The sequence below is a fragment of the Bos grunniens genome, chromosome 27, assembly GCF_055505025.1.
Source record: "Bos grunniens cultivar Pamir isolate PY7600 chromosome 27, Bosgru_T2T1.0, whole genome shotgun sequence".
NCBI classification, from domain to species: domain Eukaryota; kingdom Metazoa; phylum Chordata; class Mammalia; order Artiodactyla; family Bovidae; genus Bos; species Bos grunniens.
The window spans coordinates 21906576-21919626 of NC_141191.1; the positions used below are offsets into that span (position 1 = coordinate 21906576).

At 39.5% G+C, this 13051-nt stretch overlaps 1 protein-coding gene across 2 annotated transcripts; it reads left to right on the forward strand.

Annotated features, from left to right (window-relative positions):
* Positions 1-381: 381 nt before the first annotated feature.
* Positions 382-10737, forward strand: FGF20 (fibroblast growth factor 20). 2 transcript variants are annotated; one of them, XM_086380758.1, is made up of 4 exons: positions 382-1335; positions 7089-7192; positions 9622-9722; positions 9941-10737. In XM_086380758.1, exons 1-4 carry the CDS (start codon positions 1050-1052, stop codon positions 9993-9995), a joined length of 546 nt encoding a protein of 181 aa, XP_086236884.1. In that variant the 5' UTR covers positions 382-1049; the 3' UTR covers positions 9996-10737. The 2 variants fall into 2 exon arrangements, with proteins under 2 accessions (XP_086236884.1, XP_086236883.1); XM_086380757.1 differs by having other exon boundaries at positions 391-1335; positions 9622-10737.
* Positions 10738-13051: the final 2314 nt, after the last annotated feature.

Here is a 13051-nt window from a genome sequence, read left to right on the forward strand (position 1 = left end):
TATGTAAAGAAAATCCCCCATCTAAATGATAAAAGAAACGAGTAATGCTTGTACATTTTATTAGTGTTTTAAAATTAGTGAGTTAAACTGTCAAAGCTTTGATTTTCCTTTCATGTGTGTCTGGGCAGGTCTAAGCCTCGGGTAACGCCCTTTTTCCTTCTCCTTCTCTTACCTTTTTTTTTTTTTTTTGCACCTGTCCACTGCAGGCTCCCAGCAGCTCCCAAAGGGTCCAATTCTCTCCTTTCCTTTTCCTCCTTCTACCCATCCCCTCCTCCCTGCTTCCCCCCTCCCAGTTCCCCCCTCCCCCGCACCCCTCCTTTCCCTTCTTCAATCTACCTGCCAAGTTGGGCTCCTTTCAGCAGCGATCTATCACTGCAAAGGAGCTCACATCAAAGGCGATTGCACGGCCGCAGCCGCACGGCATCACGGTTGTTCCAGAGACGACCGCAAAGAGGGGCCTTGACTGCGCCTCCCCGAAGTTGCTGGCCAGCTCTGGCCAATGGTGGGAATGATTTTTTTTTTTTTTTTTTTTTGCGACTGCCACTGATAGAGAGCCGTCAAGGGCTCCTTCTGGTCACTTCCGAAGAGCAAAAACGTGTTGAGAGGAGGCCGGTTTAAGATTTCAAACGGAAACCTCCCCAGCGCGCTTGAAAGGACTTGATTAGCATATGTCAAGAGGACCCGCATATATACTGTGTGTATGTACACAGGACTCTGATCTGATCAGTTTGCGGAGTTGGAGCCCCAGCCCCGAGCCCCAGCCTTAGTATTGGCAGCGGCAGCCTATAGATGTTTCTGCAAGGCCAGCAGCCGGCTCCCACCTACCCCGGCAGAGAAGATCGCTCCAAGACAGTGAAAGCGTCCCTGCTTTCAGTGCAAAGTCCATCCTGCGACCTCACGGGAGTAACTGGGCCTTAACTTTTTTTTTTTTGGCGCTTGTTTGGCCATCATTTTTTCTCATCCACCTCCCCATCCCCGCTACTGCTTTGCTTGTGGGGTGGGGGTGTCTTTTGTTTTCCGGATCGTCCGCCTCGCCCTCTGGCCGCTCCATGGCTCCCTTAGCCGAAGTCGGGGGCTTCCTGGGCGGCCTGGAGGGCCTGGGACAGCAGGTGGGCTCGCACTTCCTGCTGCCTCCTGCCGGGGAGCGGCCGCCTCTGCTGGGCGAGCGCCGAAGCGCGGCGGAGCGAGGCGCCCGCGGCGGCCCGGGGGCGGCGGAGCTGGCGCACCTGCACGGCTTCCTGCGCCGCCGGCAGCTCTACTGCCGCACCGGCTTCCACCTGCAGATCCTGCCCGACGGCAGCGTGCAGGGCACCCGGCAGGACCACAGCCTCTTCGGTACGTACGGGCGCCCGCATCCAGTGCTCCTCCCTGCTCGCCTGCTGAGCGACTCCGGCTTGCGCGGGGTCGGGAGCTCGAGAGACCCTTTGGGTGCCAAGTGCAGGCTGGGACTTACGGGACCCCAGGATTTTGCCTGTCCGCCGGCCTCTGCGATCGCCGGCAGGCCTGCTGCTCCAGACGCTGGAGGGGGCGGGAGGGGAGAGGGGGGTGCTCTTCCCGCACCTGGCTGCCTGGGACGCAGAGCCCTGGACTCGGAGCCACATCTTTCCCGCACTTCTTACCTCGCAGTTTATTTCTTTTTTTAAATCCCTATTATTTTCTCCTGCGCCCCCCACGTTCCCCCCAGTACCTGTCCACTTAACAAAAGTTAACAACAGAAAGCCTTCCGCTTCTTTCGACCTGCCTTACAGCCAGGCAGTTGATGATGCTTTTATGGTTACTGCTCAAAAATAGGAAGCGAGCTTTTACTTGTCTACCTAGAGCACCACACATGTTGAGCAGGTAACAGATTAACTCTCCGTGGGCACCTTCGCTCCTGTCAGGCTCACCTGCCTGCAGTTCTCTGCGCTGTTAAAGTTTGGTGAGAAACAAACGAAAAGCTTATCGGGCTACAGAGCATGCCCAGTCCCTTAATCAAGATCCTCTTTAGAAATTATGAAATCCTGAAGCAAAGATCTTGGTATTGACCATAGGTAAGAGGAAGTAGGGAAGAGAAAGAAGACATGGGTGAGAACACAAAGAAACATGTTTCTGAATACCTCCAACAGTGACTGGGAGCAGAAGGAGTTAAGGAAAAAACACAAAACCCGAATATTGTTAAGGCAGATTGCTAAGAGACTAGATTGGGAAACCATAAAGTTTCTACTGTAATTCCTCCTTACTTAGCTGTGTGACTAGCACGTGCTTTAACCAGTGAGCCTGAGTTTTCTTTCCTTGTCTGTACAATGATGGGGTTAAATCAGGTAATTCTTTTTAAGATGCTCTCCTGCTCTAAAAGCCCAGGATCTTTCCTCTACTGTGGAAGTGTTCATCATATTCGAGTTAACTGGCTAACACTCTTGAAGGATTTTGATCACCCAACTTGGAACTTCACTAGATAGAATCATTATACCTCTTTTTAAAGACTCCGTTTACCTGTCAGCAGCAATGTGAAAGGACCTGCCTAACACAGGGTCAGCTTTCCTTCTCCCTTCCTTAGCAGTGGAATTCTCTGAGAGTCTTATCTCTGAAGGGCCCTCTCTTGTTCTCATCCCTTGTTCTTATTTGGCTTTCTCTTTTTGACTTGAAGTCCTCATTAAAACTTTGGAAAAGTGTAAATCTCAGTTTGAGGGGGCATTTGTAACCCTAGATGTGGAAATGAGCATGTGGTGATCATTTGGTAGCACTTAAAGGCTTAGAAAATTAACTTTTTAAACCCCACATGTTTGCAACTTCCACTGATCTTTTCCGAATTCCCATTGACTATGAGTCCAGAGTGTCATGACCCAGTGGCCAACCTTGGGGTCACTTTCAGAAAGTGGTTTCTAAATTGAAGAGGCTGAAATTCCACATCTAAAGAACTTTGCTGACACCAGGTGGCTCAGTTCCCTCATCTTGAGTAATTACTGCACTTCACTTGTTACAGAAAAACCCTCCAGCTACCAGAAAGATTTAGAAATGAGGGCAAATGTGTTAATGTCTATAAGTAGAACACGTAGAAGTTAAGCTTAGGTAATAGTCAGGCTCCCCCACCCCCCACCCCCTCTGATACACAGTAGTGGTGGTGGTGAGGTTACTAAGTTCAACTCTTGTGACCCCATGGACTGTAGCCTTCGAGACTCCTCTGTTCATTAGATTTTCCAGGCAAGAATACTGGAATGGGGTTGCCATTTCCTTCTCCAGGGCATGTTCTTGACCCAGGGATGGAACCCATGTCTCCTGCTTGGCAGGTGGATTCTTTACTGCTGAGCCACCAGGGAGGTCCATGTGATACATGGTATAACTTTGGAAATTCTACTTTTAAGATACTTGTAATTTAACTATGATCTCCCCAAAGTCAAGTAGTTCTTCTACTTTGTGTCTTTTTATAAGACTGACTCTATGGGAAGAGATTAGTAAATATTTGTCGACTTGATAACATTCATCAAACTGGTATTTTATTCCATTCTTTAAGATACAGATGTTGCCTATCAGAATGACCATCTTAGTGGAAATTTTGTTTTTGCTAAAATTTTGTATGCTTATTTAGTAATTGCAAAAATATGACTTGGACTGATTTTTGTACTGGGTTAAGTCACTCTGTGGTGCAGGGGTACTTACAGGAACAAAATATTTACTGTTACACAAAGGAAGGATAACCCAGATTAGTATGGTTGCTTAAATGAGTAACAACCTCTAGAGTGCATTACAGTGCATCCTAGTGGCATTTGATAGCTAAAGCACCGTAATTTACTACAAGGAAGTGTAGATGAGAAGGAAGTATATATTCAGCATGCATGTGTAATATTAAATGAACTTCCCAGGAAGCTCAGTGGTAAAGAGTCCACCTGCTAATGCAGAAGTGAGTTCAATCCCTGGGTCAGGAAGATCTTCTGGAAAAGGAAATGGCAACCCACTCCAGTATTTTTGCCTGGGAAATCCCATGGACAGAGGAGACTGGCAGGCTGCAGGCTATGGGGTCACAGAAGAGTCAGGCATGACTTAGCAACTAAACAACAACATCAACAGCAATATTATATGATTCTCTTTGTCTTTGCCTTCTTTTCTTAGTTCTTCAATGATTAACTATGAAATTATTTATTCTAAAATTTATTTCTTTGTCATCAAAGTAAGAATTCTGAAAATGCTTAAGGTGTACTATTTGAGATGTTAAAGTAGATAACATTTTTGATTATTTATACTAATTTGACCATGATTAACTAAAAAATTCACAATACTGTGTTTTAAAATTTTAAAACCACATCAATAGAATAAAAACAAAAAGTCCCAGTGAGGCTTAAAAAATTCCCTATCTGAGTTAGCTCTGTATTTATAATAGAGTTTTTCTGCACAGTAGTGTAGTAGAAAGATTTTACCTAATACGTAAACATGGAATCATTACTTAAAAAAAAGTTTAGCCTGAGATCAAACATATTCCTTTAAAGGCTTTTCCTTTCTTCTCTCCTATTCTCCATAGATTTGTCTGATGTGGTTGCATTGTGGGTTGACTCACCTGTTTATTATGATTTTTTAAAAGGCTGGCTTTGAAAATGATACCAGAAAGACAAAGTACCTCCAAGTCTTTTTATGGGACACTGGGCATTAGAAAATCTATCTAAAATCTGTGATTACCTCTAAAGGAAAGTTTTTCATGTCTACTCTTTGTTCAGGAATTAGCTTAGTTGCCACCTCATATTATAAATAAGAAAGACTTGTCAAATCTCATTTAAGAATCAAATGATTACAAATTACTGTGTGGTATACTATTTCCTTGTGGAGAAAAAGGATCAGAATTTAAAAGTGTGGCTAAAATCTTTAAGAGGAACATGAAAAGCACATAACCTTTTCCCCATCAGCTCCCATGAGACACCACAAAATTATTTCGACCTTGTTATATGTATATGAGACTTTTCATATCGTTTAATGAAGTTGAAGGTATTGAATATAATTATTCTAAGAATATATGTAATTGCTTGTCTTTCTACAATTAACATGTTTTTGGACAAGATAGCAGCATTACTTTAAGATTAGACTTAAAGTGCATGTGGTTTATGATTTAGTTGTGAGAAAAATGAATACATTATAAGATCTGTTTTATAATTAATATATATGGAAACGAAACTTTTATTATACTTGAAAACTAGTTCTACTATGCAGTCTAATCAGTTAATCAGTTCCTGTTCTTTGAAAGACAAGAGTGTCTTAATGTAAATCAGATACCTGAAGAGAGTTAAGTTACAAGTGAGCCACAGTGCACTTTCAATTTGAATGTAATATTCATTACAACTTCAAGTAATTATACATTGTAAGTATATCCTGGATGAAATTCCATCAATGTGTCTTCTTCTACCAGTCATGTTTAGGGTCTTTATTTTTGTTTCTAATAGGGATCACTAATGAGCTTGGTAGTAAGTTTAATTTTCCTCTACTTCCTACCTCTCTATCAGTTATCATAATGGCTATCCTCTGGGGTCTGTGTCTTCCTACTATATATCTTTTCTCCTCTCGGCCTTGGGCAAGCCGCTTACAGGAAATTTGGCAGTATATTGTTGCTGTTAGATCCTTGTTAGGTCTAATGTTCTACATGATCTCCTAATAGTTTGAAAGAGCTCCTTTGAGCTCTTAAGAATCTATGTTTAGAGCTTAAGCATCTATGTTTCTGCCAATGAATGAATTAGGATCTGGGCAGAACAGAGCCCTTCATATAAGCAAATAGCCAGATTTTGTATTTTCCCTTGGCCTTAGTAATATCATGTGTCCAAACAGAAACTTGTAGTACAATAAATCAAGAAATGACTTAAGAGCAAGAGTTAGGCTAAATGGTACACATTTATACTGTCATGGATCTTAAGACAAGGCGAAGGGGTGAAGGTAGAAAGCTATTGAGGAAGGCAGTTCCAAGCATAGAAAGTCTGCTATATACTTTTTCAGCAAAGAGTCTAAAGAGAAGAACAAGACAAAGACACTAGTCCACAGGTTAGTGTGTGCCAAGGAAAAGAATGATGCAGAGGGAAGCATTAAGGGTTGTATTTGTTGTTGTTGTTTTTAACTATAGTGTATTAATAGTGTTGAGTGGAGAGTTTTTTTGTACTAATTTACCTGTTTGTTGTTGTTTAGTTGCTCAATTCTGGAAAGTTTCTGAAAGTGAAATCTATTTGCATGTTAAATTCTTGGTATTTAGCTATCACATTTCATGAATTATAAAATCATTTAACTTTTTGAACCATAAAATTTATCTTTAAGAATCATGGGATGGGAACAGCATATTATATAATCTGTAATTTTTGAAACTACTTTCTTGAAGCAGTGTTCCAAAGTATAAACACTGAATTAGGGCGTAAGATATGACTCCAAGTATCTGTTCGATTAATTACAAATATCATTATCTTTAGGCAAACCTCAGTTTCTTTGTATGTAAAATGGAATAATAATATCTTCCATACTTATTTTAGGAGGTTGTTTTTGAGGACCAGATGGGAAAGTAAAAGTAGAAGCCCTTTATAAACTACTAAATACTAATGCATCCATATAAAGTATATTGGCTGCTGCTAGAAAAAAAGTTACTTAGTTCATACTAAGCAAAAGCAAAGCAAAACAATTAACAGGACATGGTTATAATTAGTGGAATCAAGGAGAACCAAGAACATCTCTATTATATACTAATTATGGTAATAATAGCTTCCATTTATTGGTTGCCTAAAAATGTTAGTCCTTACCACTCTCCTGTAAGGAAGCATTTCACTCTTTTATGTATGAAGACATTGAAGTTCAAAAAAGACAAATGACTTATGTACTCAGTAAGTTACTAAACTGGATTCAAACCCTGGTTAGTTTTGTTTAAGGTTTTATACCTTTAACGCTATATCACAATGAACGGTTTTTTCTTTTTTTAGTTTTTTTATCTATAAAATGGGAGTTTCATCATAATGACAATTGTACAGCACTTTTCAGTTTATGAAGGACTTCCACACATAGTATTATATTTAGCAATTTGATCTACTACTCTTTGGAAGATTTTCATTAGTTGTATGTTCTTTAATAAATGCAAATCATTGTTTTGTTTATAAATTCAGGTATCCTGGAATTCATCAGTGTGGCAGTGGGACTTGTCAGTATTAGAGGTGTGGACAGTGGTCTTTACCTTGGAATGAATGACAAAGGAGAACTATATGGATCAGTACGTATTTTTTTTTAAATTACTGTAATTCATTAAATAATGACTATCCATTTTTTTAAGTAAAATAGCTACCAGTAATGCATATCAGAAGAAATATATAAATATACGTACTTAAGTAGAAATGAAAAATCTTTATCTTGATAAATTTCCATTTGTTTAGACTGTAGTATAGCGTTAATCGGAGAAGGCAATGGCATCCCACTCCAGTACTTTTGCCTGGAAAATCCCATGGACGGAGGAGCCTGGTAGGCTGCAGTCCATGGGGTCGCTAGAGTCAGACACGACTGAGTGACTTCACTTTCACTTTTCACTTTCGTGCATTGGAGAAGGAAATGGCAACCCACTCCAGTGTTTTTGCCTGGAGAATCCCAGGGACGGGAAAGCCTGGTGGGCTGCCGTCTCTGGGGTCGCACAGAGTCGGACACGACTGAAGTGATTTAGCAGCACAGCAGTAGCATAGCATTAATAACTCACTTCTACTTCTTAAACCCTAAACCTTTATTGCTTTTAGTTCACTAGTTCTTTCTGCCCATTATCCTGGGACCAGAGATAGGAAAATGAGAGCAGTTTCTTCTTGCCTTGTTAGATTCTTTACATTCATTTAATATAAATTTTCTCTACCCATTACTACCTTCGTAGGTAGGTAAGTATACATCACTGACTTGCTGACCTTTGCAATATAGGAAATGATTTAATGAAATCTTAGGATACTGTAAACAACAATAGACAATGGCAACACACTAGTTGGGCCATATCTGATGTCTTCATAATTATAGTAGCTGTGCTCTTGGAGTTGCATTGGGAAGTTTTTAAGCTCATCACTGGGGATAAGTGCACACATTTGTAAGTCTACCATAAATATTTTAAATATGGAAATACTTTAAAAATTTTAAACTTTTCAGGTTAATATTTCATCAGTGTAAGATTTTTTTCTTTTCTTTTTTAAACAACAAAACATCAACAACACAAGAATTAGAATAACAGGATAATATAAAGTTCAATCTGCAGTATGATGTAGATCTTTATCTTTCACTGGTAACATTATTTATTTGTTCACAGTTGCTTATAATTGATATAAGTTTAAGAAAATTGTTACAGTGTAAATGTGTGCCACTCCCTCCCATCATCTCACACGAAATTCCTTCTTAACATCTCAATTTCTGTAGCTATTTCCAAAGAGAATTTAGCTTTTATGGTTTATCAGATGACACTATTGGGTACTTTCTTTTTTCTTAAAATCTCAACTGAGACCACAATGTACAGTTAGAATCTTTATATACACTGAGGAAAATGGGTTATCATATTTCAGTAAATGGTATTCCACTTAATATCTATCCTTTTAAAGGTAAAACTTGCCCTTCCTGGGCTTTCTGTCAGTTCAGAAGAAAGAGAATGCATTTTGTAATCTCATAAGAGTAGAATCACAACTGAAAGAGAAAAACATGCACGTGGTGGCTCAGACGGCAAAGAATCTGCCTGCAATGCAGGAGACCTGGGCTCCATCCTTGGGCCAGGAAGATCTCCTGGAGAAGAGAATGGATAGCCACTCCAGTGTTCTTGCCTGGAGAATTCCATGGACACAGGAGCCTGCTGGGTTACAGTCCATGGGGTTGCAAAGAGTCAGACACAACTGAGCGACTAACACTTTCACTTCAGTCTTCCCTCTTCATGTATGTGTCAGATTTAAAAAAAAAGCAACTGCAGTCAGTGTCTTGGGACAATATGCAGTCCATCTTGAAATGACAAGAAATTACCAGGCTTTTACTACATTTGGTGCATTTACCGAATAGCAATATCCAGACACAAGTTAATCATGGGTATTGTATAATTAAATAATTAACTCCTAAAGGGAGGATATATGATTTGGAGTGGTGATCTTGAATTAGGAATTTGAATGTTAGCAATGTTGAATTTAGCAATTTGAATGTTAGCAACATCTTGAAATGTTTCAAGATGATAGTAGAGATTTGCTGTGTAGAACTTTGGCATCTAATGATGGAACAAGATAAACTACAAGTCTGTTTGGTGGTTAAGGTATGGGAATTGAGATAAAATGAAGCATGGCCAAATTTAGAATATTTATTAAGTATTGGGTTGGTCAAAAAGTTCATTTGTGTTTTCTGTAACAGCTTATGGAAAAAACAAAATGAACTTTTTGGCCAACCCAATATTTGGAAATAAAATTGAAAATTGACATTCAACTTAAAGTTCTTTGAATTAAATAAACTGCTGGATGGAGTCACCTGGGAGAAAGAGTTCCAGGTAACATGAGAACTAAAACAGAACAAAGCAGAAACAGTTTATCCTTTTTCCTTCTTTGACAAGGATATAGTTATAGACAAAGAAATAAAAATATAAAAGTTGAGATTTTTCTAAGGAAACTTTCTTAAAAATATCATTTTTAATGGTAGCCATCTTCTCTCTTGTAGGAGAAACTGACTTCTGAATGCATCTTTAGGGAGCAATTTGAAGAGAACTGGTATAATACCTATTCATCGAACATATATAAACACGGAGACACTGGCCGCAGGTATTTTGTGGCACTTAACAAAGATGGAACTCCAAGAGATGGTGCCAGGTCCAAAAGACATCAGAAATTTACACATTTCCTGCCTAGACCAGTGGATCCAGAAAGAGTTCCTGAACTGTACAAGGACCTACTTATGTACAGTTGAAGGGGGTTGGTGTCTTTACTGAAGAACCAAACTACAACTATTCTTTCTTGTTTCTGTTCTCATCATAAAATAGGAACCCAGGACAACATTCAGAATGTTATGGAGTCTGTTTTCCACTGGGATACTGACTTTGGAAAGAATATTGAGAACAAGAAACAAAAAATATTTTCACTTGAAGTAGGTCAAGATCTCTTTTTACAAGTGGATTTAGTTTCCTCGGGTACACGGCTCAGTCCTCACTCATAGATTGAAGCTGAAAATCTGTTCAACTGTGATCCTGGGAATTCAGCCTAGTTTGCTGCTGGTGCCTCACCTCTCTGGAGTATGTTTACTTTGAAGGTTACATTACACATAGATACTTCATGTTGAAGAGATGGATTGACATAGTTGGCCAAGATTATTGCTATATAAATTCTAAGAACCTTCTAGGATTTTGCAGGTGATGACATTATATGTAAAAAGTTAGGGTGAAACATGGACTAGGAAACAGGCCACAGCAAGATGGACTGTTTTTTTTTAAAGGATGGACCTATTTATACATTTTCAGTTGGCAAATATTTATTATATATATTTATTTATTAAAGAGTATATTTTTTACTGGTATATGAAGATAATACGAAGAGGAAAAACAAAACAACCAAAATTTCTTTATCGTGCCATTCCTTTCTTGTGATATCTTTGGCCGTCAAGAAGACTTCGTTATTGCTACACATTAAGCATAGAATAAGATCCTGAATTTCTTTTAAAAAATGAAGTATAGCACAGATTATATATTTTTTGCAATCAGTTGCCTTTGAAATGTAACATTGGTTTCTTTGGCCTAGAAAAATTCTGTATCAATTTGTATTGAATTCAACACACATTCAAAAAGGGAATTAAACACTGATATTTTAATGTTTTGGTGTCATTCCTTTTGAGGTGAAGTTATTCTACGTATATAACATATTTTTATGGTGACATAATTCTAAGTTCCTGAGAAAAATGTTGTATTTAGCAAACTTCTAATGTTGAAAATTACTGGACATTATAAATCAGCTATGCTTACTTATTTTCTTGACTTAGTGTGGCAAAGCTCATTTCTTTTCATTCACTGTGATCATAGACGGGGCTTCCCTGGTGGCTCAGATGGTAAAGCATCTGCCTGCAATGTGGGAGACCCAGGCTCGATCCCTGGGTTGGGAAGATTCTCTGGAGAAGGAAATGGCAACCCACTCCAGTACTCTTGCCTGGAAAATCCCATGGACGGAGGAGCCTGGTAGGCCACAGTCCAGGGGGTCATAAAGAGTCAGGCACGACTGAGCAGCTTCACTTTCACATGATCATAGAAAGAATGAGTCTTAGTGAAACCACGGTTAATAATAAGGGCTCCATCTACCTATCTGAGTGTGCCATCTTTTCCATTATATCTCCTAATTTGTCATTTTGCAATAGTCATTAAGCCTACTATATACAGAAGGAAGTGGAGTCACTCAGTCGTGTCCAACTCTTTGCGACCCCATGGACTGTAGCCTATAAGGTTCCTCTGTCCATGGAATTTTCCAGGCAAGAGTACTGGAGTGGGTTGCAAGATACTGTTAAAAACTAAGGAAAATACAGTAATCAAGACAGAAGTGGGTCCTGCTTCATGAAGCTTGTCATCTAGTAGGGGAAACTGACACAATAATGGTGAATTGTGATGTACTCTATGAAAAAAACAAGGTTCAGACAGAAAAAAAGAGAGGATAAATTTAGATAGGATGGGTCAGAGGCTTCTCTAAAGAGCTGACATTTCTTAAAGGATAAGGCTAAGATGGGGCTTCCCTGGTGGTTCAAATGGTAAAGAATCTGCCTGCAGTGCAGGAGACCTGGGTTTGATTCCTGGGTCAGGAAGATCCCTTGGAGAAGGGAATAGCTACCCATTCCAGTAATCTTGCCTGGAGAATCCCATGGACAGAGAAGCCTGGCAAGTTACAGTCCGTGGAATTGCAGTCAGATATAACTGAGTGACTCACACTTTCACTACATTACTTTCAAGAGAAGATTAAAAGCCGTGATGGAAGAGGAAATAGTGAGTTTGGAGTCCTTTAAGCAAGAAGGAACTTTGTGGCTGCTGCTGAGTAACCAACTGGGAGAGTGGCACACACAAACTTATAAAACCACACAGATACAATCCTGTAGTTTTTATTTGCTCCTACCCAGCCGTTGTCAGTGTTGCCACCCTCTCACATGGCAGTCATCACTGGGGATGGGGTAATAATCACGGAAACAGCTCCCACCAGTTAGAACACAGAAGCCTTGTAAAACAGACTGCTGGGCTCCAACCCCACCGTTTCTGATGCATGTGTCTGAAAGGGATCCTGAAAACATGCATTTTAAACAGGGTCCCAGGAAACATTGATGCAGTTGGTCCAGAAACCCATACTTTAAAAACCACTAGCCTACACCAGGGTTTTTCAAACTTTAGTGTACATGCAAAAACACCTGAGTTAAAGGTGTTAACACCTTTTGTTAAAGGACAGATCTGTTAAACTAGGTCTGGGTTAGGGGATGGAGAGCTGAATTGTATTTCTAACAATATCCCAGCTGATGCTCGACATGGTCATACCACATATCACGCTTTGAATGCAAGACTGACTGTTGCTTTAATGTTCTCTAGAGTTATTCCTATTCGTTCATCCTCTCATGACTTGAATACATTAATGGTGGTGTGTGGCGTGATGGTAGGAAGTTCCTCACATACCTTTAATAAAGCTATATAGGAATGTGTGTGTGTGTGGCTGGAGGAGTAATGTGTGCACTTGTGTGCGTACAGTGTAAGAGGCAGCAATATAGCTTAAAATCTATTGCTTTCATAAATGTAAAAAATGATGGTTTAGCAGTAATATTTTCATAATAGTCATAATAAAACAATTCCCATTTATTTTTATTTGTCAATAAAAGTAATAAACTAATTTTGGTTCACTGCTGTACATTGAATGCATGTGATCCAAAGCAAGCATTATGCAAGTATTTCAAATCATTAAAACAATGCCGGTGTCTAAACTTACAGCTGTGGAGGAAGTCTTATAAATTTAGAGAGAATCCATTGATCAAAGATGGCCCACAATGAATATCCTTACTCAATCAAAATTTCTTCTTTTTTTAGATATAACAAGAATATAAGTTTAACTTTTTTATGGTGGTAACTACCTGTAGAAATTTGGGA